The following is a 24,488-nucleotide window of genomic DNA, read 5'->3' on the forward strand; positions in this document are numbered from 1 at the left end:
GCTATCCCAGCAGCATTCATATTACTCAATACGCTTGATTGTGGTGCAGTACGCCATGTGTTTTCTACATTGCCACAATCACTGACCTCATCGGACATTAGAAGTCTGGTCATTAGATAAACTGTTGAGAAACTGCCGAAAAGAATGTCTGACTTTGGGTGTAAAGACATTGAAAAAAGACTGACATATTCTAGAATCAATGCAATGAATAGAGATAATGATATGGTATAAAGACAGGATTGAGGTCCACGGGTATTTTCAAAGAACGCCAAAGAAACCGAAACCACAAGCAGACATTCTATCAACCCTATTGGATAGTATAAGGCTTTGCATTGGCACCGAAGATCAAATGAGGCCTCTCAGCAGCAATCTTAAGGACAGTCTGCGCGAAGACCGAGTTCGCCCACGAAAACCAAGGACGGGTATAGTCCTTGATATTGGTAACATTGATAGATTCGTGAACAAGCCCAAGCAGGCTAGAGTTACGCACGAGGTTGAGATTTCCAATAATCTCAGCGTCATCGTCAGAGGTCATAGCCTGGACAAGTAGAGACATTGGCCAGGCGTTCTCAAGACCAATATGTGGACCACCGATGCCGTGGAACTGCGGACCTACAAGGTAGTACGGGTTCGAGGCCTTGTCGGTGATCATTTTGCGTGTATTCTGGTAGACGGTGTCTGATTTGTCCACGAAGCCGAGATAAGGCAATGAGAGCAGTGAGGGGATGTTGGCATCGTCCATGAGAATACGTGACCCGTATCCGTCAACTTCGAATGCGTACACATCTCCATACTTGGGATGTTGGACAATGCCGTGATCGCGAACTGCCTTGGCTAGCTTTGTGCCTCGTTCCTGCAGGTCTGCAACGAGATCTGCAGGCCCACCAGCTGCCTTGATGACTTTCGCCGTCTTTTGAAGCTGTACTGACATCATAGCGTTAGGTGGAATGAAGAAACCTAGAATCGTAGCATCATCGCTAGGTCGGAATGCGCTGCGAATCAGGCCGGTCTCGCCATTTAGCGGGTTGCCTACACCAGCTAGGCTGAGGGTCTCAGTGCCAATGGTAGTTTGTCGCTCGAACGTGTACTGGTTTTTGATGAACTGGCCCTGCGCATTGAATGTGGGCTGAGATTGTGCATCGACGACCTTCAGCACAGTGTTCAGCGCTTTGTACCATCGATCTGTCAAGAACTCAGTTGAACCAGTATTCTCATGGAACTCGGTTCCTAGCTGTAGGAAATGAGCCAGAGAGTCAAGTTCATACTTGCACTCAAATACAAAAGACTCGTCATAGGCAGGATGCACAGTATCTTTTTGGCTGCTGGCCTCCGGCTTGATACCGCTGAGAGCCGGTGGCTGGAAAGCATTGCAATAGGGCGACTGAATGACGAACTCGGACTGGGTGTTGATAGCACCTAGGATGAGCGAGTACAGACGCTTGTCTTTAGCAGCCAGTGTCTGGTAGTTTGTGAGCTGGTTTGTTGAGTCACGCAGCCACTCGGCGTTGATATCGCCTGTCACGATGAAGGTCTGCACTCCACTCCATTGCGCGCCGTCCCGCTTGACGTTGGTGCCGGATGACGTTGATCCATTCGTATGCCACCGAATTGTAGTATCTAGGGTATTCGGAAATGCATTTCGGAATAGCTGAGCCAGATCTTTATCGACAAGCCGCGAGGTCATATCGTTAATGACCTTTTCCACGGCGGGGGATGAAAATGTCCGACATGCTTCCGCAGGTCGCTGAAAGGGAAGGTTCAAGGGACCACCACTGTAAGGAGCGCTATGATATTATATTATTTAGAATATTTGGCGCATATATATGGGATTATAGACACTCACTGCGGTGTCGATGCATAGGAGGTGTAGTCTGGACAGGCCCGTCGCAAGATGGCTGGGTTATCTCTCTCCGGGAGGGCGCCGACCTGGAGGCCCAGCAGAGAAACTACAAGCACAGCAGGTAGAGTCATGGCGCAGATTTCAAGTAGGACGAAAGTGAGGGACTACAGGGAAGAAGGTCGGGGTAAATAAGAGGGGATGTATGTCGATCCCAACCGGACAGGGATACATTCCACAGAACGCATGCAATTTCTCCGTGGCTGTTCGCAAGTATATCTTGAGCCATATAGCACTCTATAGGAACCTCGAGGTAATTACCTCGGAGGAATAAAAAGTACGCAAAATCGAGGTGACATCGGTCAAGGCACTATGACACTCTTCTCCGCACATAAAATGCGGAGAAGATCGACATCGCAAGATTTCCCTTTTAGGCCGATATACTTGACATGAAATGCTTTGGTATTAGAGATATCTGAGCTTTTAGAAATTTATTATGACACCTCAATAATACTACATCACTTCTTCCCAAAGAAAGACATGATATTACCCTGCCCTGCAGCTTTGCCAGCCTTTCCCTTGGAAACATTAACCGCAGGCTTCTTCTTGGGCACTGGCTCATCCTCGGAGAAAGACTCCCATGTCGCCTCTTCCCGGGTAACTGCGTCACATTAGTATATGTCGCCAAACGAATGGGTCTTAGCTGGATGCACGGACCTAAGTATCCTTCTTCGTCCTTGACCGTCTTCTTCATCATGACTTGCCGTTTGCCTCGCCGCCGGCCACCCTGCACGGTCACTTCTTCTTTAAGTTCGGCTGGTTTGGATGGTGGCAGTTGCTCAACAGGTGTGGGCTCCCGTGGCTCCTCGTCGGCATCGGGCATTTCTTCATCTGCGTCCCATGTTATTTAAATCATTCTTGATGATAAAAGTTGAAAATCCGGGCATACCGTCAGCCTCGTCGTCATCATCATCATCCATCATCTTCTTGAGCCTTTCCTCGCGCTCTTTCCTGTTTTCACGGGTTGCTGTAGCTGCTTTATCGGTACTATCAGGGAACAATTCTTCTGCCTCTTCTTCGGATGCATCATCAAGCACAACTAGGAAATGTTAGCTAATGTATAAAAACCACCTGGGAAAAGCCAAGTGGGGTTAACTTACCATCTTCTGCACTTGGTGCGGCCTGTAGCCAAAGTTAGTAAAACAATATCAGCAAAGGGCAAAAAGAGAAAGTGTAGTAGGAGTTGTTTCGCACGAACCGGTTCCGCAGGAGCTGACACCTTTGCCTTTGGCTTCGCCTTAGCGAAAGAGCTAAAAAGATTGCCACTGCCTTTTTGTTTGACTGGCGCTGCTTTGCCCGAAGGCTTCGAGGATGCCTGAGAATTGGCAGCGGAGGATAGCTCAGACTTCGGTTCATCGGACTTGGTAGCTTCCTCCTTCGAGGATGCTTCCCTTTGTAGCGGCCGTTTAGCAGGCACAGTTGACTCAATCGTAGGCTTCGACGGCTTGGCAGCCGGTGCCTTCACAGCTGGAGCAGCTGCAGGTGGCGGTGGACGTGCGCCAGTTCTCCGCTAGAAGATACAATCATTAGATCACGATAGACCAGTCGAAGTAATGAGCGACCTACCTTGACATTCCGATTTTGGATCATACCCCATTGCTTCCCACACTCCAAAGGATCTTCCTGTCCATGTGTTCTCGCAATCTCCCGATTGGAATCAACCAACACATTCAAATCCGGCAAAGCTGTAGGTTCAAGACTGTAGACATGAATTGTAGATATCGACTGAAATGTTGACTTCGCATCTGCTCGACTCATTCAGTAACCAGTCTATCAACGAGATCCATGAATCTGCATACCTTCCAAATCTTCCTCGCGTGCTAACACGATGGAGGTAGTGCGGATTGAGTCCGAGGCTAAATCTTGATTCGGCATTGAGCTAGATAAGTATGGGCTGCTGTCCATAATATCATCTTCGTCGTCCGCATGGCTGTTTGTAGGGGCCGGCTCGGGCGCTTTCTGAATACCGGAGATGACGTATGTTGCGTGGACGGTCTGTGGCTTCTTCGCGTTTTCGTTGCGGTGGAATTCAAAGAGGAGGCTATGTGATTGAGTATCAGTATCAGTTGCAATTCCAATTTATATTGTTGCGAACACAAAGCGTACTGTTTGGCTCGGTTGGCGTTCACTTTGAGCGCGCGGCTCAATAAGCGATATGTTACCTAATTCTCATAAGCTCCTGGTTATCTGAAGAAAATGAAAAAACCATACAGGGCGCCGCTCATTGAGCACATTCTCAGCAAGATACAACTTCGAGTCCATGGTTGCTGTTGAAGTGCTTGGAAGTTGCTCCGACGCGTGCTCAACCACTTAACGCGTATCAGTCAGCGGGTCTTGGCATTTGCGGTCTCTTGCTCAGGCTCTCCACTCACATTATTATCCTCTTTCATTTGCTGTCGCCGGACAAGTCCGGTTGGAATCTCTACAGACAAGAGCTCCTCGGGGGTTTAGGTATCGATTTAATGGATCAGCCATTCGAGCTCCCCGACTCCACCGATTGGTTGGAAACGCCACTTTCACTACTTGCGCCGTTCGAGTCCTCATTACGATGTCAGGTCTGCAAAGACTTCTTCGATAACCCCGTTATTACTTCCTGCAGTCATACATTCTGCTCGCTATGTATTCGCCGTTGCCTAAGCGCCGAAGGCAAGTGTCCGGCGTGTCGGAGCTCCGATCAAGAGCTCAAACTACGTCGCAATTGGGCAGTGCAGGAACTCGTCGACGCGTTCAAATTGGCGCGACCCAGTGTACTTGATCTTGCGAGGAGGGAAAATGCGCGTCTCTCTGGGAAAGAGGAAGTGATAGAGAGACCGGCCCAGAAGAAGCGGAAGGTCAAGCAGGTGGAAGAGGAGGAGCTACAGGTCCCAGAAGCCAGTTCGCAGGGCAGACGGACTCGCTCTCAAAGATCCATAAATAGCTCGGCAGAAGAGCGAATTGTTCCTCAGACTGTGCACGAGGTCATCGAGGATAGTCAGGATGATGAAGAATATATGCCCGGTATGACACTCATCACACGGATACCAGACCCGTCTAATCGCCTCGCAGAAGATGGGTTGGTTGCTTGCCCAATATGCTTTCGTAAAATGAAAGAAGAGGCAGTATTTCCACACCTAAACGTGCACCAGCAGGAAGAAGAAGCGCCTAAGAAAACCTTTACGAAGCCAGCATCTTTCGGGTATTTAAATTCTATTGCATAAGTCAAGAAAATGGCGCTAATTAGACAACAATAACAGGTCATTAAAAGGCATATCCAGACAAAGCCTCACCCTCCCCAGCAAACAGCCCGAGCGGCTTCCTGCTATAAATTACTCCATATTGAAGGATAACTCGTTGCGGAAGAAGCTCCGAGATCTGGGAATCCCGGACTGGGGTCAGAAACAGCTGTTGCAGAGACGTCATACGGAGTGGATGAACTTGTGGAATGCAAATTGCGACTCCAAATACCCCAAGTCCAAGCGGATATTGCTCCAGGAACTGGAAATCTGGGAACGTACACAGGGTGGGCATGCGACAGCGCCGTCACCATTCACCACTTCCAATAATGTGATGCGCAAGGACTTTGATGCCAATGAGTGGTCAAATAACCATGATGACGATTTCAGGCGTTTGATCGCAAATGCCCGTAAGAAGAGTGAGACCAAAACACGATCGAATATCCCTGAAGATCCCCCTTCGTCATCTGAGCAGAGAGAAGTACAGCAGGGTACGCAATTACCGGTCAATGGTGCACGCGTTGAGTTCAATCCAGAAACCGACGCCAGTCATGTCGTTGACCTATCCGGGTGATCTCAAAACAAGCCACATTGGACTCGAATAGAGAAACACAGAAGAGCAAATTGTTCTTTCACGCAGGGCAAATATTTCTTCCGCAATTCGGAATGTCTCAGTTTGCTTGCATCGGGCGGTCCTCGACAGACATGTTAGAGAGCCTGTCAATAATGTTATCTGCCAGCGCAGAGTCGGCATCTTCAGTCGCACGTGCTTTGCGAGCGGCCTCATCAGAGGCTTGCTTGATACTGTCCAGTTCGGCAAGCCTGCTCTCGGTGACTGCTGCCTCCTCCTTCTCTCTCGCCTCTCTGTCGCTCTTCTCCATCTCCGCAAGCTCATCATCAATCTCTCCCTCATCAATAACTGGGCCGGCCTCGTTCATGATGCTTCCGACCTCATCCACCTTGGTCATCTCTTCCCGCAATTCTTCAACGATGTCCTCAACCCTCTCGGCACCGCCAATCTGAGTATGCAGACCGCGAAGCACACCAGTGCTTGCCTGCATGACCTGCACTATTTCCACCTGGCCGGCAGCTTGCTCGATCTTTGAATAGACCTCCTCCAGCTGCATGAGGGTGTTAAACCTTTGCTGGAGGTTGTGTTCAGCCAGTTTCTTGGAACGCACGGCGGACAGCGCTGAGATACGATTTTTGTTCGCCAAGGCCGTCTTTGCAGACGCATTTAATTCGGCGATCTTGGTTTCCAGGCTCGTGACCTGTTTCGACATAGTCGAAACCAACGTCTTGATGGATGCAATCGTTGTATCCTGTTGGGTGACCTCGGACGGCTCACCTGCGGATTTGAACTTGATTGTCTAGTTATCAATCAAGTCAGTATCTGGGTCATGGTCATCTGTATATAGTCCAGCTTACCTTGCCATCATACGCAATAGCCCCGCTATCACGGGACAAATAAAGCAACAAGACATCAAAATCCGCATCTGATAATTCCGTAGCATCGTTCAGTATACCGGCAAACTCTTCAACAAAGCTTTCCCGAGAGTAGATAAGGTCAAGCTTAGATGAGTTGCTGCCTGTGGCTTTCTTAACTGCTCGTTCTGCCGCTTCCTGTAGGTTCTCTACTAAGACCAACTCCTGCACCTGCAGCCTGGGTGCCGAATCACTCTCGGAACCTACGACAAAGCCTTTAAGCTGCCGAGCTCCCCAGCTCATAACATTCCAAGGACTCAGAACACCTGGATCAATTAGCTTCCACTGACTCTTCTTTTGCAAAAGTCCAGCAGTAGTCTTGTAAACTGGCATTGGAATCATTGAATTCTTGCGCACTGCCTCGTCCTGTAATAATCACCATTGGTTAGCTTAACACCTCTCCCATATACAAGAACATGAAGACCCACAAATACAGTGCCCAAAGCTACAGGTCTCCCCCACTCCGGACTCTCTAAATCCCGGAGTAGCGACTCATCTGTTCGCAAGATCAGGTGATCCGTCTTCTTCCGTTTCGCAGGTGCTGTCCCGCTCTTGGCTGATATAGTCGAGCCGGAACGTGCGCGCACACCGCGTGAGGAGGTATAGCCGCGCTTTGCGGCTCGGTTGAGTGCTTGCTCCCATGCGGCGACATTAACAGCATAGCCATCGGGGTTTGTCTTCTTCTGGGGCGTGAAGTCAGAGTAGAGTGAGGGTAAACGGTTTCTAGGACATGGCGTTCAGGGTTAGCGTGATATTCTTTCTTTATTTTAGTTATCTTAGGACTCGAGTCTTTACCTTCGGAATGCTTCCTCCTGAGTGAGGATATATTTCAGTAGTTCGCTCATCATGCAAGGGTATGCTGAGGGAAAATGATATGCTTCGCTCTAAGCAAACAATAGGTCAAGTTGTATTCTTAATAATGGACTTCGCAGACAAAGCACATGGGGTCATCTGCGGCTTCGTTGACAGCTTTATCGATAAGCTCCACGTGACGTGTCCGAATGTAGCAGGTCCATGAGGGACTTCATGCCCTAACTTAAGTACATATGCTCTCTAATACTACTCAAAGGTATTTGCGCGCGAAGCAATATTACATATAGACCTCTATTCCGAGTTGACAGCCAAAGTCAGTTGCCAGGGAGAAGAGACGAGATGAGAGGACTAAATTCTTGTTTGAACAGGATTGTATTCTAATGGTTATATGTATGCTATGATGAGATATTAGGGCCATAATGAGTCTAAGCTCGTTCAAAGTCATCACTTGGTGGACTCTGGGGGTCCAGAGACCCCTGAGTCGAGTTGAGAGCTCCAGCATCCAGCTGCACAGGGAGCCCAATCAAAGACCGGCGATGATGGCGCATGTCGAGCTTCTCGCTTGTCTCCTCGGTGCCCAATGGATCCTCGCTAGCCGGTTCATCTCGGGCATCAAATCCCCTCGATTCAAGATATTCAACTTTAACGGCATGGCGCAATTTATCAACGAAGCTCTGCATCTCAGGCATGGGGAACACCCCATCGGCTTGCAGCACGTCAGCATAGAGACGCTCGGCTTCTTCCAAACAGGCTGAAGCTAGGGTTGGTTGCCCAGCTTTGAGCCATTGATCGGCAGCAAGCATGCTCCACATGCCAGCTTTTCGGCGACGTCCACCCCACTTTGCTGCTCCGATTGGTGTCTTTGAGGCATAGCAAGCTGCTACCCTTTCGGTGTATAGAATCTGACCCAATGAGCCCACAAGACCAAAGTCCATGACCCGCATGGCCCATTTGGCTGCGCTCTCAGTGGCTGACCCTCCACGAGACTTGAGAAGTTCAACCGCTAGGGATAAACAACGCAATGCGTGTGGCGCATCTGAACAGCGTGTGAGATAGGAGTAGCAAGCAGTCTCGAACATTTGGTCGACGCTTTCAAGCTTGATTTTGGCTGAAGTTGCCAAGGGATTTAGAAGCATGCTAACAGCGCACATCTCGTGGGCACCAGCATGGTACTTCCAGGCTTTGTCATTGCCAAAATCCGATCGAATCATGTCATATGTGGACGTAGCTAGCTTCCAATCGCGGAGCATGAATGCGAAATCCGCCATCTTCCGCAAGATAGCCTCCTGGGAGTCTGGACTATAAGAATGATGTGCCGAATCGTAATTCCCGCTGTTGCCACCGGACGAGCCTCCAATACTTGAACGCGAGCTTGAACCGAAGCCAGCCCAGCGCCGAGACATCGACATAAATCTGCCACTAATGCCACGCCTCCGAGATGCAACCTGGTCGTTCCAGACAGCTACTTTATTTTCCATGAATGGAATGACGGACTGCACCACGAGTTCTCGAATGAATGCCCTAATCGCAGTAGCATCGGAGTCAAAGAGATATGGTGTGCCATCAGTGCCGAGGTCAACCAAGGCTTCTGATTAACAGTTAACTGTTAGCTTACGTTTGAATATGTGGCAGCGAAAACTTGCCTGCTTCGCCTGCTCCCGACAGATGCTCTGACGGTGAAAGCCATTCGCACCGGGGAACTTGCATGCTATCATCGTCTGTCACCACACACTGGCTGCTCCGAAGTCTTAAAAGATGGCAGTGTAGCCCAAAGTGGCGCTTCATCTGATCATAAAGCTTGGTAGATTCCGTAATATCGTCTCGCTCTTCGTCATGGACTAAAACGTAATACCGAAGATACTCCTGGTTGACCCATTCGGGTAGCTGTTGGGACCCAGTGGTACCATCGGCATAGAGCTGCCTGAGAGTCTCCAACGGAGTCGGGTTGCGCGAGCTGATGGCTATTACATTGGCTACTGGGTGGCCAAATGTCTCGTGGGGTGCTGTAGGTGCCGAACACAGCACCTGTTGCAAAAACGACTTGCATAATGGGGTTGTTGCAGGGAATCCCAAAACATCCTTTGTCCGTACAGATGCACCAAGCAGGCCATTTGAGGATTCTAACTGCTTGGTCAACACTTCTTCCATCTGCACCAGGGGCCCAGAGTCTCGACTAGGCGGAGCCCTGCCGATCCCTTTGAAATCGGCAAAGCGCACACCATAGTCCTCCCAGGCACGACTCGACCCTATACTGTCCCGTATCACCACCTTTCCGGAAACTGTTTCTCCGAAGGGCCGGACCAGCTCCCAAAATCCCCCCTTAAACCCCTTACTCCGCACCAAATCGTCGGTATCCTCGGAGGCATGAACTGCGATCGTGGGTGAGAATGACCGGATAATTGACGTTCTTATATCTTCCGAGCCATCAGCCCTTCCATCAAATGGTGACCCAATTGATGACCTTGCTAATTGTGGGGTGGAGGATCTCCCAGAGCGTGAGTGCGACGAGCCAGACCGTATTGGTAAGTCGGCGATCGTGGCTGAGAGAGGGGTCGGCGATGAGACTGTTTGGGAGTCTGCTAGTTCGGCATCTAAAGATTGAGTTGTTTCATGCTCCCCTGGGTATCGTGATGGTGATGTGGATGCGACTCGCGCAACGCCGGGGGAGAAGGACGGCGGAGGTTTGACCGGAGCAGCATCTCCGGGCGATGTCATGGGCGGACACCTGCTGCTTTGTGCAGATTTAAAGCGAGTGTAGTTGATCGACAGGCCCCATCGACTGGTAGATGAGGTCAAACAAGGTGTAATAGAACGAGTGGGATGTAGACGGCTTCGTGGAGGTGTTGTTGGGGAAGAAAGCCAAGTCGACGGATTCGGGCCGATAAGCACTGACGCGACAACGAAATAGAGCGACAGAGCCTATTGATAGGTTGGGCACTAAATCCTTTTAAGGAGACTGATGATGCCAATTATGAATGCAATACAGAGAGAACTCTCAGGTAGAGGCTGATCTCCAAGTGATGATGCAAACCACGTGAGGGTTATGCTTATCGACAATCAAACTTGACTCATTTTCTCAGAGCATCTGACTTAGCTTTGTTCAATGAAGTTGCGCCCTTTCGTGTATTTATTTAAGGCTTCTGGTCTCCCTTCAGCTAAAGCTCCACTTGCCCGCACTCTAGCGAGAAGAGCTGGTCAAACACACCCGTTTCAACATCTACCCCTCCGAGCCTACTCTGCAGTACCTCGTCGCACGTCCATGCGCAGCCCCGAATCTGACCCGGACTTCTCAGAACGAGTCAGCAAGAGGCGACGCATTTCCTCCCCGACGCGGGAAGGCTCATATACAACCATGAGCACCGCGATGCCTACCATCGAGCTCACTCCGCTTGAGAACACCCTACGAACCCTACTCCTCGATGTCGCACAATACATCACCGAGAAAAAAACCGCCGCAGGAGGCGTCACTCTGGCAGATCCCTCCGGGACTGTCTTGCGCTTCACAGGTGGGTGGGTCAGGGACAAATTGCTCGGAGTCGAAAGCCATGATATCGACGTGGGCATCAGCAACATGACGGGATACCAGTTCGGTATGGCCCTGAAAGACTACCTCGATGTTCCGGAGCACCTTGAAATATACAAGAAAAGCCTTCCGAATGGAGAAATGAACGACGCCATTGTGAGCCTCCACAAAATCGAGGCTAACCCGGAGAAATCAAAGCACCTCGAGACCGTCACAACCAAGATCTTCGGCCTGGATATTGATTTGGTCAATCTACGAAAGGAAACATACACAGATGACAGTCGAAATCCTCAGATGGAGTTCGGCACCGCTGTCGAAGACGCTCTGAGACGCGATGCGACTATCAATGCGCTTTTCTACAATCTTAATGACTCACGGCTGGAGGATCTCACTGAGAGGGGACTAGAGGACATGAGAAAGAAGACTATTCGATGCCCAATGGAGCCATACCAAACCTTCAAAGATGACCCACTCCGGGTGCTTCGATTGATCCGCTTTGCGAGCAGACTGGGGTACCAAATCGACCCCGAAACTGAAGCCGCTATGAAGATTGAAGATATCCGCGAGGCATTGAAGCTCAAAATCAGTAAAGAGCGAGTGGGAACCGAGCTGGAAAAGATGTTGCGCGGTAAGTCATTGCACTTACCCAGTTCTTTTACAATTCTGACAAGTCATACCTATCTTAGGCCCCGACCCTCGTGGTGCATTGGAGCTCATCGATCGGCTCCAACTGTTCCCCACTATCTTGGCTAATCATCAGGACGATGTCAAGGCTGATACATCGACATGGCCCCTTGCCTACAATACTATGGCACGATTACTACACCCAGAGGCTGGTGACAGCGAAGAGGTTCAGGCAGTCACTAAGCGCGTTCGTGATATCCTATTCCGTGACGAAACCACCATATACTACGCCTGGATTATTGCAACTTTTGCTCCCTGGACTTCGATTTCCGGTCGTAGCGGGAAAGGATCCAAACCCTTGCCCCCGCGAGCTGTTGAAGTTGGGAGAGATAGCCTTCGAACTGACAACAAGACCCTCAATGCAATTCGGGCTGCTGCTCTGCATTACAAAGAAACAATTGCGACCAAAAATGCACTTCTCGCCAAGGAAATGAGTGGCACACCAGCGGAAATTCGACAGCGCGTTGGGTTGCAAATCCGGTCATGGAATAAGGACTGGAAACTTTGCATTCTCCTGGCTATCATGCAAGAAGCTATGGCGTTCCGTGACTTCGCAGAAGGTAAGACCCATCCCTTAATTAAAACATTCCAATACTCACAATGTGTAGTCATCCGTGAATATGATCAGTTCCTTGCGTACATTGTAGAAAGCGACCTGGAGGATGTTTGTGAGCTCAAGCCCATCGTAAACGGCGATGAAATTATGAAGAGTCTAGGGGCCAAAAAGGGACCTTGGATGTCCAAGGCAGTTAATATGGCCATGGAATGGCAACTTCTTCATCCTGATATTACCGAGAAGGAAAAGGTGCTAGAAGAGATCGCGGGTCGACGAGCAGAATTAAAGTAACGTGAAGATCCGATGACAAATGAAATAACAACGCGCCCCTTCAACAACTTAACATTTACAACTTCTTTTCTCCAATTTATTGTAAATCGTTAAAGCAATGGATAAATTACGAAAAGAAGCCCGTGAGGCTCTCGTGCAGAGTCCTGGCAAAATGCCAATCGGTTTCTTCCCCGCCGTTGCAGCTGCGTCCAAAAGTGACTTGGCTCAATTATGGCAAGATGTTTCTTCTTATGATCACTCAACGCATTCGAATGTATGTTTTTTTTTATCAAATTAATCAAGATAATGTACTAATATTTCCTAGATCTGTGAGAGTCTCGTTACTGTAACCAGTTACATCGACTACTGGGATGGCATGCTGCCAAATGATCAAGGCCCGCGACCTTTGAAACCAGCAGAGGCCAAAGCTGTGAACAATTTGTTCGAATGGGCCAGTGCTACAGCTTTACCTTCATCGGATTTTGCCGTTGATTTTGATGAGACTGCCGAGATTTCAGACGGTAAATTCTTTTATCAGCATGGAAAAACTTTTTGCTAATCCTGCCATCCAGATATTATCAAAGCTCAGAATGAAAGTCGGTTTAGATCTGAGCTGGCTCTAGAGCTGCTTCTGGTTCTAAACAAGCCCCTAGCAGGGCTGCCAAATGGCAAGCCAGACAATGCGGCAGACATCCTTCTCGCGGGGGCATGTTTCGCCAATGAGCAAAACCCATGGGCCACATCAGAGAGCTACAATGCGGCATCGATGCTCATGAGCGTTTGGGTTCAGGACACTCGTCGTGCCAATACCTTCTGGCCTGCTATCGACTTCATCCTCAGGGACAGGATTAGGCCACTTTTTGCAAAGACAAAAAATCCCGCCATCACCAGTGCTGGCCGCAAGAACTTCCATCCACAAGCTCTACCTCGCTTTGACCTAGAACCACCCGCAAAGCCTTGGAAGACCACCGGTGTCTACGTCGCAGCTGTGCTGTCATGGATCCTTTCCCAGTACCAACCCGAGGACAAGACACACTTCGAAGCACACTTCCAGCTTTTCGTGCCCACTATCCTAGCAATGGTTGACGACAACAACCTCCCATTCAAAACAAAAGGCTGTGCCCTACTTACTCAGTTACTACAACCAATCCAAAAAAGCGACTCGGACATTCTCAGACGAACAAACCTCACCTCCGTCTTCGAAGACGCCGTCACGCCGTGTCTTCTATCCCTACCATCCATCACACCCGAGGATAGATCCCTCGACATACTAGGAGAAGCATACCCAGCCCTCCTTTCCACCCTCAAAACCGCCTACAAGGGTCCCGCCCAATCCGAAAAGGATAAAGAAGCCTACACCACCCGCCTCGCCAAAATCCTCCGATCAAACCTCATCTCCTCCTTCCACCACGTCAGCTCCGGCACTCCAGCCGCAGGTTCAACCGCATCCTTCCCACACCCCCGTCTCTCAACATTTCTCCTAGAAAAGATAACAATCGTCATCAACGAGCTGGGGATCCACACTACAAAGTACCTCCAAGAACTCATCCCAGTCCTCTACACCACATTATCAAACCCCTTCGGAACAGCACATCCTCCACTCCTGTTAGCTGCGGCTACTGCCACACAGGCGGTGATCAAGAACGCACACCCACGGATCTGGCGCTGGCGCGGTGAGATCTTGAGTGGGTTGAGTTCATGCTGGCTCCATATTGCCGAGGATAGCAAGGATTCCGCTGAGTTGGCTAAGTTGAAGCGCGAGTTGCAAACTACGCTTCGAGTTTTGAAGCTTGTTTTGCTGAATCCGGTTGCTATTGCGGATGTCGCAGAGCCAGAACAGATGCAGGTGAAGGAAAATGTGGAGAAGGAGTTCCAGGAGCTTGTTGATGCGGATGCAGAGCTAAGTGGTCTCTTTGATATTTAGCAATCTATGAATGTCTAAGAGGTTATTTAGAGGAAATATCGGGTTCTCATATGAGAATGGCACTTTATCAATAGTACCAATAAATAGTAGTATGAGAAGTACAAAAAAAAAACCGATACTCGGTAAAATGATATATGTAGCCAAGTCAGAGATTTGGCCTAGTGGGATGAATAATTCAAAGCTGGCATGGATGTGAAGGGAACATATATGGAAACACTGCGTAATGAGGGTATCAATTTGCTGTAAAAAAAATGAAAAAACAAAGATGGAGTTTATAGCATCATGGATCGACTCGCTGCTTGAAAAGACTCTTCCCGCGCAACCACTGGCGGTATCGTTTATACCTTTTCTTCTCATAGTCCTCACCGACGACAGTCAGACCGTCTTCAGAGACGTCCAAGAACTCAGCATAAGCAAGCATGTTGTTCCCAGCCCTCGCTTCAAGGGCAGATTCCTCAACATTGCACTTATTCGCGTACTCCAGAAGATCGAGATTGTAGCCGTGATCCTGCAGCGATGAAGCCGTCATTTCATCTTCGGATGTCACGACAAGCGGGACTTTCAGAGGATGGTTGATGTACCGCTCATATTCTTCTGCCTCAGCACTGGTGACAGAGGGACTCAGCGAGTCGCTGACTAGCTGGCCGAGGGTCCACTGGGCGACCTCCGCTTTGCTAGGGGTGGAGTCTGCGTTTGGAGGGTCGATGGGTGGGATGCGGGATGGATGGGGAATTTTGAAAGCTGGATCTTTGATGATGCCCACGAGAGGGGGCTGTTTCTCGGATGAGGGTGGTTGATGGACCCATGTCTGTGGGACTTCGGGTGGCGGCATCGTGCTTGATGAGGCGCGACTGCGGCTGATGGATGGCTCTTGGATCTTGACGCTGCGCTGTGGTAGGCGTTCGCGTTGGATTTGCTCTGGAGGGATACGGGGGACAAAGGGACTGAGATCCGGGACTGGGTGTCCTGGGCGGACTGGGGGTAGATAGCGGGACGTGGAATTCATTTTCCAGGAGAAGACTTTGGATAGTGAAGAGAGAGCGAGTGGTCTGTAATATTCCAGCCAGAAGTCATCGAAATGTGACAGTGGCGCTTTAGGATGAAATGGGAGGGGTGGGAATTCCCTAGCCTTGAGATTTTCCGGTGTGTACCAGGATATGTAGCTGGGTTTCTTTCTGTCGAAGTGGAATTTAGGATCGGTATGATGGAGATAGTAGTCGTTCGGAAGATCCCAAAGCATTGGTGTACCCTGCGCAAAAATGTAGTTTCCAAGAAACAGATTGTATGCCTCTTGACGCTGAGCATCAAGGAAAGAGTTGTTGTAATACCGCTTGAAGCTTTCCACCATATCGCGCGAGTGACTAGTCCATTGATTGATCTTGCGGTAGGTAGCCATGGTGTTCACCAGGTGCGATCCGCCGTACTGAATGGCGATAGTATCTCCATGGTCATGCCACATGTTCGTGAAGAGGTTAACAGCATCGGTATCATACTCCACTGTGGTGTCATCTATGACACCAAGGGCATGGAGCTGATAACCAAGTGCCCTCTTGCCAATGACAAACTGTGCAGCATTTGTCCGGTCAAGGCAATCAATGCAGTTAGTTCTCGCGACACCATTCTGGAGCTGCAAGCCGGATTCCGCATCATCTCCGTTCTTGAAAAATCCGATTTTGGGAATGATGTCACCTGCAATGTCTTCTAATGTCTCAATGACATCCTGATCCCGGCTTTTTGCAGCACGACTCATATCCCAGGCCTCGTATATGAGCTTTTTGTCCTCAGGAAGAAACTGGTTCAAGTATGTCACAGCGTTGGTGAACTCTTTAAGAAGTATTGACTCTCTCGGGGTTCGTTCGCGAGACTTGACCAGGTTCAGAACATAGACTGGAGCGCCATATCTTCGAAATAGGTCGTCGAAATGCAACGCCGCAGCCGAGTAAAATGGATCCACAAGATTAAGCTCAATATCCGGTTTCGGTGTCACCCCTGTGTTATCTTGAGTCCAATGGAGAGGAATGCTCCCACGGTGTTGGACATATGAAGTGTAATGAGGGTTTGCATGGAGTCTTGGACCAGCGGAATGGAATGACGTTGTTGTCTGTTCACATACAATCTGTTCAGTCTCTACGTCATTGGCCACGTATCCCAGGTCGTTTGCACCTCGCTTGAGAAACCGCGCTCCAGCGAAGAATCGGGATCGACGGGCGATGATTGTGATGTAGACCATTCGTCCATAGACACTCATCTTTGACTGGTCTATATATCCATGAATAATAGGTAAACACCATTCGTAGGGATTTTTGAGGGCCTCAGCGGCTGGGGAAAGGATATGATGGTTCCAGATGAACATGGAATGGTAATCATGCGAAAATGGTTGCGGGTGGCCATCCTGATGGGTCTTGCGATCCCGACAAATATTATGCTGGAGTGTGTGAGTGATGTCGTAGGAATAGCTGAAATAAAAAGAGCGCGACAAGTCAAGATTGTTCAATATCGCAATATATCGTGCCTCCTCTGAATGCTTCTCGGCCTTGAGATGTGAAGGTTCTGAGGTGGTCAATGGAATCAGGTCAGTTTCGTCGATCTGATAGATATTGTGACCACCCAGCATGGCAACCTGGCTCCTCTTGGTAACAAGTAGCATATAGTATGCACCCGTAAATCGGATGAAGCCAAGCAATGCCCATGCACTGCACTTCTGATTCAACCCGCCAGAGCTCTTGTTGCCGTCGTCGATTGCATCCAGCAACTGAACCATCTCTCTTTTGTTGTATACCATATCATCCTCGATAATACTCAACTCGCCAGAGTCTGATGTCCGGTCAATTTTCAGAATCCGAAAACGGGTCTCCGCAAGATTAATCCCGACCATATAGAATCGCGTCGCGGTTTCGTAGAGCGTAAATTTGTGCATGCGGTTGATCCCCTCGTCCTCCGAGTTGTCGGAAGCTGATCGGTGTTTCTGCGCAAAAGTCGGCGAAGCCTCTCGCTCAAAAGAAGTCGCTACCTGTGGCTCCTCATCTTCCCCATCCCCTTCCTCTTCCTCCTCAATCCGAGCTCCAGCCGGTGTGTAAGGCAACGGGAATTCTGACACGACTGGGCCATCATCTATTATTCCAGCATCATTGGCACGTTCTATTCGTGAAGAGCTCGTCGTTTGGGTCGAAGTTGGTCCCGCTGTGTCTTGTTTCGCCAAATTCGGATCTGAAGGGCCGGGGAGATGTTCATCGTGAAAAGGTACTTCCTGGGACACTAGTCCGATGAGGGAAGCATCATCAAAGCTCTCCATAGCTCAAGATGCTCAAATTTGCTCAAGATGCAGTCTGAAAAGCTGCATATCCAGGTGATTTCAGGTCAAAGGCGATGTTATGAAGTTCAAAGAGGAGGTCCCCACACATGACGTCGCCGTAAATAGCGGCCAATTGGTCATAATTGCATTTAGGGCTTTGTATATCAGTTGCATTGAGATACTATATATAACACAGCTTAGATCACTCTTTTGAGATATTTTAACATACAGATATCATTACCTTTGTCTAGTCTTTCTTCCTATTTTGGCTCTCAATTCTTTACTTATTCCTAGGCCCATAGAAGCACAGCAGAAATACTCTAGACAGGTCGATCACACGCGGCCTTGAGCGCTGCTTCGGTTCGTTCTTGCAACCTCAACCCGAGGTCCTTGTTGACACGACTAAAAAGGCCTATATTTAGTGTTAGACTTGCAGTGCAGTGGATGCATTCCTCGAAGGTAGCAGCAGTATGGGGTACGTACTATAGACAGCCTTGCGCAATTCGGTGTACTTAACACCCTTAACGCTGGATACAAGATTGTCAATAAGCCTATCCTGGTGACCAGGCTCCCGGCCAATAATCTCCCACAACGCTGCAGGTTGGACAAAGTCTGCGTCAGTAATCTCGCTAGTGTAGGCCAAAACCTCTCCCACCCATTTTTCATGATCGGTGTGTAAGAACAATGCTCTAAGTTTTGACCCTTTCACGTCTTGGTAGAACCTAGTGGGCTTGATTGAGGAGCCAACATAGCTAGGGTCCCCGCCATAGTTGTCATCCAATCGCATCTTTCCGTCCCTCTGGAAAGGAGAGTAGACTTGGGCCTTGGCAGCGTTGGTTGGGAGTTGCTGGTAATTTACCCCGAGTCGGTAGCGGGCCGCGTCAGGGTATGCGAAGAGTCGTGCTTGTAGCACTTGGCCACAATTTAGCCTTGAGGAATCCTAGGAGAAAGAGTGGGCTCTATCGACCTACCTGGATCGGCCGACGCAGCGAATCCCGGAACCATCGTCGATGGCGAAAACGCAGCTTGTTCAATATCTGCGAAATAGTTTCGCGGCTGTTCGATTTTAGCCATTACAACTGGATAATGACAGGTTACGAAGACTTACAATGCGGTTCATAGTGAGACGACCAATCTGCTGCAGAGGGAAATCCTTGTGCGACTAAACCTTGGTCATATCGAAGATATTTGTTTCGTATTTCTCGGCCTGTTCAGGGCTCATCAGCTGGACGTAGACATTCCAAACAGGATAGTCGCCTCTCTCGATGGCCTCAACCATGTCCTGAATCATATAGTCAGGGTTCTCTCCGACGATCTTGGTAGCTTCTTCACTGGTAAAATTTTGTATTCCTTGCTGCGTTTTAACGTGGATTTTGGCATATTTAAACGAGCCATCCTAGTCATAACCTTGAGAGAAAGCTTTGGTATATGGTACTCATCACCTCTTACCGTTTTGGTGAACTTGTATGTATTCCCACTGTATGAATTCATGTAGCGAACCGATTTTGGAGTACCTCTGTCGCTGAACAGGATCATAAGTTGGTGTATGCCTTCAGGGTTACCGACGTGGAAACTAAAACTAGATTAGGATATTGTTCACTGGAGTTCGAGAAAGACACATACTCCCAGAACTGCAACTCTCATTAGATCTGCACACAGGTCTAAAGCAGGATGACTTACCATATTTGCGTCAGGAAGATGGGTTTGAGGGTGACGCTTGTGGGATCGGTTCATTGACGGAAATTTGATCGGGTCACGAATGAAAAAGACAGGCTGAGGTATGTAGCAATCAGCGTTAGGAAACACCAACAGCATGACCACGTTATCAAACATACCGTGTTGTTGAAAACCCAGTCGAGGTTTCCCTCGTCTGTGTAGAGTTTCATTGACCATCCATGCACATCGCGAGTGGTATCAGCAGATCCAGACTCGGCCCCGACTGTCGACACACGCTGAAGCACCGATGTTTTCTTTCCGGTCCTGTTGAGAAAGCTGGCGCAGGTAAAGTCGGAGCAATCGCGGGTAGCTTCGAACTCGCCATATCTACATACTGTCAACTGGCGAAACCTTTAGGAGCTTTAATACCTTACCCAACAGCTTTGGCATGAACGACTCTATTCAGGATTCCAATGTCAGTATATGGACCTCAAAGTAATTCAACTGGGCAAGACACTTACCGCTCCGGAATTCTCTCGCGAGAGAAATGAGCTAAGGTCTCAATCAGCTGAGTATCTTGAAGCAACCCGAGTCCGCCGCCCTGTCTATCGCGCATCGTAACAACCGTTCTGTTGCTTGCAAAAGGACAGCCTACAAATAGTCAGACATAAGCAAAAATCAAAATCTAAGGTTGCACCTTCTGCCAAGGTATAATATTTGTCGTCCATGTTGAATGACTGGAGTTATAGTATGATAGTAACAGGTAAGATGAAAAGGAATATATGTTCATTTACTGGTTCACTACCAATACCTTGCTATACATGAAATGATGTACTATCTACGTGAGCAAAGGGAATCCGCAGAAATATAATATTATTGGTTAATCACTATATCCAATGGTTAATCAGATCCAAAAGGGCCGTAAGGTATATACTTCACCTGGATCCAAGGGCACTTTTAGTATAAAGAGTATGGAAAAGAGTGGATGTAGGAACCGCTTGTTCCCCTGCGGAAAAGTGTAATCTACCATGAGTCCATGACGATACAAATGTTTCCCAGAGCTGAAGAAGGTTGGCCAAAACGGGCCGATCTCGATTACTCGGAAGTTATTCCCGAGAGCCTTTCAGAGACCTCCTAGGGCATAGAAATCTACTGGTCACCAGGCTTAGCGTTGGCATAATCCAGTAGCCTTAAAATCAAGGCTGAATTGTCATTGAATTCTGAACACATTCTACTATACAATGTGCGGTTAACAATTAATAGATCGAAAAATTGGGATGTAGCCCTATATCAAACCAACACCCTCCTCAATCCATCGGTGCCTCCAAGCACTCTCCTCCCTGTGACAGGACACCTGCCCTTGCCACTCTCCCATTTACCAGATCGTTTGCGAGGGCCTTCTTCAGAGTCTTCGCCACTAGAATTCTTTTTCGTCTCATCATCATCACCTGTGATCTCCTCTTCCCATGGTGCGCCGGCACCCTCACCGGCCATGAAATCCAGTTGGCGCTGGTGCTCACCATTCAGCCAGTGGAAAATGCACACATAACAGAACACATACCCCGTCTGGCAAGCAGTCGGATTGACGAGTGCACCCATACAAACAGGGCAAGTGTTGGCGCTTGAGGGGTCAGCCGGAGGCAAAGACACGGTGTAAATGGGAAGGTAGGAAGTCGCGGAGATGGGGGGTTGGTGGCGACGAGGAGACTTGAGTGCTGGTTTAAGATCACCGGCACCACTCTTCTTCTCCTGCTCGGCCTGTTTCTTGGCCTTTTCTTTCTCGTCTTGGATTGACGATTTCCGTCGTTCCGCGGGAGAAGTCAAGCCTGCCACAACGGGGGCGGGCAGATCAAGAACTTCAGTTGCCTTACGAGCAAGCTGGCGAGAGAAGTCACTTGCATGCCACCATTCTAGGAACTTGAGGGCGAAGATCGACGCAGGAAGGAAGTAGCGCAGCGAGCCCAGGAGCTGAGTATGAAGGTTCTGGGGACTAAGGAGGCCTAGCAGACCTCTTCCGGGTCGCCCAGATCGCCCGGTGCTAGGGCCAGGTTTGGGATCTAGAACTGCGGCAATGGCTCGGTGGTCTGCGGCGCCGAGGCGGCGGATGCGCGTGCCGATAAGCCACAGGAATGGGGAGGAGTACTTTGTGTTGTCGAAGAGATAGGCGAGGTTAAACGCCAGGATGGAGATATAGTATGCCGCATTCACGGATGGATAGACATTGCGCAAAAACCACTTGTAGTAGAAGAAGAGTCGCTGGCGCAGCGACGGGTTGGCCGGCAGGTCGTCGCTGGGGTTATATCGTGGGCCGCCGCTGGAGACCAGGGAGGCATGTGGCGCGGCATGGATGTCGTATCCTTCATCTAATCTGCGTTTTATATAAGGGATGCCAACCATGACGAACAAATTCTTCCAGATGTCCGTCGAATGCAGCTTTAGGGCCTCGCGGACGGGGCCTGCAGCGCCGACCTGGGCGCGCGGGATCTCGCCATTCTTGGTGCGGAGAACGCGCTCACGTTTCAGGGAATAGAAATTTTCTGTAAAGGAGCCGCCGAATGTTCGCAGGTAGTAACGTTCGACAATTAATGAGAGGAGGGCGTAGACTTCGTCGTATGAATTGAGGATCCGGAGGAGGTAGCGCGGGTGGCGGTGTGTTGCGACAGCAAGAAGATAACGCAAAGATGGAGGGAGAAGATCAGAGAGTTGTTGCTCAGCGAGGAGTTCTGTTCTCAAGCACGATCTCTGCGTTAGCAATTCCAGTCATATATGGGGGGAGTTCCCCATGTCTGGGGGTGAGTCTCCATCTCCGCGGGGAAGCATCAATCGACTTACCGAAGAGCGACGGCTTGTGCTCATCGAACTCCTGTTGAAGACTAGGAAGGTACTCCATCTTCAGGAGTGCCAGTCATCCTTATTAGGGTGGTGTTGGAAGGTGTTTTGAGGAAAGGAAGAGTCGCCGGAACCAACGTGATCATATGCCGAGGCTCAACTTATCCGAGCTGACTACGTCGCTCTGGGCACCTGAGCGGCCCCAGCATACCCTCCATACATCGAAGATCTAACTACAAGTCAATTTAACATTAGACACGCATCGTAATATTGTACACTGGATAATATAGGCTAGATTATTTTACATATTGATCCCTCATTCAATTTCCCAGAGCAAGTGCCTCCTGGCACTTGGTCCAGAGCGGCATATAGAAACTCGGAGACGCTTCTTCACCTCGGTCCTGGAGTGTCGGGTCTGCCACCAAAATACAATGCATGATGGCTGTGACTATCGGACCTTGTAGCACAATGGCAGGGGACTCGACATTCATCAATTCTACCCCCACCGACAGACACTCGCGCGCTCGCACTTCCTCGCCCAGCTCAGCATGCAACTCGAACAGCTGCACGTAATCCTCTTGTGTGCGATTAGCACCCTTCAAGGGAAACTGGCGCCACAGGCGCCAGAAACCATCGTAATCCCCGCATTGGAATAATGTCACCATAAGCTGACGCGCGTCTACCGCGTTGAATGGAACGTTAGACACAGCGAGTATCTTGGAAAGCCGAGACAAGATTTGCTTCTGAGACTCGGTCTGTTGAGCCACAGACGAAATTGGAGACCATTTTTCCGGGCGCGATTCTTTCGGGCTCAGAAGTGCTGGACTAGGTGCACAGACTGCTTGATAGAGTATATTGAAGATTCTCATATTCAAAATTGGCACACCACGGAGGCTCAAGCGATCCAGCACTAACAAAGCAAGTTCCATGTCTGCCTCTACATGAAGATTTTCAGACTGCTCGGCGAGAGCAGCCGCTGTTCTCGGCGTTAGAAGCGCAGAAACAACATCGAATCCAAGGTCATCCGGAAGGTCATACCCGTCGCGAAGAAAATCAGAGAATGTGCTAAAGAGGGCGTCCTTGGTGTAAGCTGGGTGTTGCCGAGACACTGCAATAGAAAACAACTTCAATCGAAAAGTGGCTTTTTCCTGTGCAGAAAGCCGCGCGGCGTGATTGGTATAGAAGAGCCGTAGAAAAAGAGTGGACTGACGATCATTTGGGCCGCTCCCAAGCTCATTCCGTGCACTGTCCGCCGGAAGTTCAGTGAGAGTTTGAAGCAAAGATGCCGGTGTCAATTGGGATACAACTGCTGCTGCGTCGCCTGGAAGTGTAGAAGATGAATTCCCCAGGCCAGGAAACCCAGTGTCTAAGCCAGACTCGGCGGAGTTCATGGCAGATAGTGCGAGTCTACGCATGGTATGAAAGCCTCTCCTTTGGCCAGGAATGGAGCCAAATCCATCAGACATAGACCTAGGGTGCGCCGCACCAGTCTTGGGGGTATCATCTTTGCTCTCCCGGGAGTTTTTGCGCCCTTCACGAGCTAAAGTAGCTTCCCAGAGGCCATCAAGGTCAACATCAGCCCGCTTCTCCTCGGTGAAGATCTGGACAACCACACTAGTCCCAAGGTCAAGATTACCAAAACCTTCAATTCCAACATCGCTCAACTGGGTCGTAGTAGCGCCTTTGTCCACCATCCCCGCATTTACACAAATCCATCCTGTTGTGATTCCATCGTCCTTTTCGTCGATCATTGCGCCTGCTGCACTGGCAGCGCGTGCTCGCTTAGCCTTGCGGCGGAGTTTGATTTTCAACTCGTTGCGTCCAAGTAAGCCGTCGGCGTAGGGGGATAATTTGTATTGACTTCTCAGCCAGCGACAGAGACGATCCGCAGACACGTTCAAATGCTTCACACTGCGAGCAGTTCCGATGACCATTATAACATTAGCACCGAGAGCTGCAGGGATTTCGAGGCCGCGCAGGTCAAACAGTTTGAGACCATCCAATCCCAAGTCCTTATACGTATACTCCAATAGAGTCGAGAGCATCTCAGGCGAATTTTCTGGGATCTGGGGAAGATGAGCTTCGCTCAACGCGCGCTCTTTGATGATCGGCGCTTCTTCCTGAAGATACCAGGGAACATGTTGTGAGGAAACTGGAGTATTGGTTTCCAATTGCGCTGGCTCTTCTGGTTCAGATAAATGAATGTCAAGCTGGTTCGAAGTTGGAGGGCGATCAGACCGCAACAAGGTTACAGCGGAGAAAGCTCTAGGGTTGGAGATCGAACGAGAGGAAAGAGGATAGGATCGTGGCATTGGGATGCCGGAGACAGAAACAAAGGATCGCAGTA

The 24,488-nt window shown here is 49.5% G+C and overlaps 7 protein-coding genes across 7 annotated transcripts; 2 read left to right on the forward strand and 5 right to left on the reverse strand.

Moving 5' to 3' along the window:
- Positions 1-307: 307 nt before the first annotated feature.
- PGRI_079440 (Six-hairpin glycosidase) lies at positions 308-4,159 on the reverse strand (the record flags this gene model as incomplete). The annotated part of the gene is made up of 11 exons (XM_040795658.1): positions 308-1,784; positions 1,844-1,946; positions 2,388-2,498; positions 2,555-2,728; positions 2,787-2,936; positions 2,998-3,019; positions 3,096-3,407; positions 3,464-3,642; positions 3,697-3,938; positions 4,004-4,059; positions 4,109-4,159. 11 exons carry the CDS (start codon positions 4,157-4,159, stop codon positions 308-310), a joined length of 2,877 nt encoding a protein of 958 aa, XP_040651223.1.
- A 200-nt stretch (positions 4,160-4,359) lies between these two features.
- rad18 (E3 ubiquitin-protein ligase RAD18) lies at positions 4,360-5,683 on the forward strand (the record flags this gene model as incomplete). The annotated part of the gene is made up of 2 exons (XM_040795659.1): positions 4,360-5,072; positions 5,131-5,683. The coding sequence occupies 2 exons, from the start codon at positions 4,360-4,362 to the stop codon at positions 5,681-5,683; spliced, it is 1,266 nt and encodes a 421-aa protein (XP_040651224.1).
- A 97-nt stretch (positions 5,684-5,780) lies between these two features.
- On the reverse strand, positions 5,781-7,442 carry PGRI_079460 (putative vacuolar sorting protein SNF7 family protein; the record flags this gene model as incomplete). Its single annotated transcript, XM_040795660.1, has 4 exons — positions 5,781-6,479; positions 6,538-6,960; positions 7,023-7,317; positions 7,390-7,442. The coding sequence occupies 4 exons, from the start codon at positions 7,440-7,442 to the stop codon at positions 5,781-5,783; spliced, it is 1,470 nt and encodes a 489-aa protein (XP_040651225.1).
- A 3,224-nt stretch (positions 7,443-10,666) lies between these two features.
- On the forward strand, positions 10,667-14,364 carry PGRI_079470 (uncharacterized protein; the record flags this gene model as incomplete). Its single annotated transcript, XM_040795661.1, has 6 exons — positions 10,667-11,558; positions 11,617-12,174; positions 12,223-12,438; positions 12,578-12,714; positions 12,766-12,961; positions 13,013-14,364. 6 exons carry the CDS (start codon positions 10,667-10,669, stop codon positions 14,362-14,364), a joined length of 3,351 nt encoding a protein of 1,116 aa, XP_040651226.1.
- Positions 14,365-14,644: 280 nt separating this feature from the next.
- Positions 14,645-17,656, reverse strand: PGRI_079480 (phosphatidylinositol-3,5-bisphosphate 5-phosphatase; the record flags this gene model as incomplete). The annotated part of the gene is made up of 1 exon (XM_040795662.1): positions 14,645-17,656. The coding sequence occupies one exon, from the start codon at positions 17,654-17,656 to the stop codon at positions 14,645-14,647; it is 3,012 nt and encodes a 1,003-aa protein (XP_040651227.1).
- Positions 17,657-17,976: 320 nt separating this feature from the next.
- pex12 (ubiquitin-protein ligase peroxin 12) lies at positions 17,977-22,202 on the reverse strand (the record flags this gene model as incomplete). Its single annotated transcript, XM_040795663.1, has 12 exons — positions 17,977-18,068; positions 18,140-18,568; positions 18,628-18,712; positions 18,825-19,052; positions 19,106-19,229; positions 19,280-19,287; positions 19,337-19,429; positions 19,492-19,699; positions 19,747-19,770; positions 19,834-19,963; positions 20,692-22,035; positions 22,145-22,202. The coding sequence occupies 12 exons, from the start codon at positions 22,200-22,202 to the stop codon at positions 17,977-17,979; spliced, it is 2,823 nt and encodes a 940-aa protein (XP_040651228.1).
- Positions 22,203-22,461: 259 nt separating this feature from the next.
- Positions 22,462-24,453, reverse strand: PGRI_079500 (RsfS/YbeB/iojap family protein; the record flags this gene model as incomplete). The annotated part of the gene is made up of 1 exon (XM_040795664.1): positions 22,462-24,453. The coding sequence occupies one exon, from the start codon at positions 24,451-24,453 to the stop codon at positions 22,462-22,464; it is 1,992 nt and encodes a 663-aa protein (XP_040651229.1).
- Positions 24,454-24,488: the final 35 nt, after the last annotated feature.

This window comes from Penicillium griseofulvum (assembly GCF_001561935.1).
Source record: "Penicillium griseofulvum strain PG3 chromosome Unknown contig_77, whole genome shotgun sequence".
NCBI classification, from domain to species: Eukaryota; Fungi; Ascomycota; class Eurotiomycetes; order Eurotiales; family Aspergillaceae; genus Penicillium; species Penicillium griseofulvum.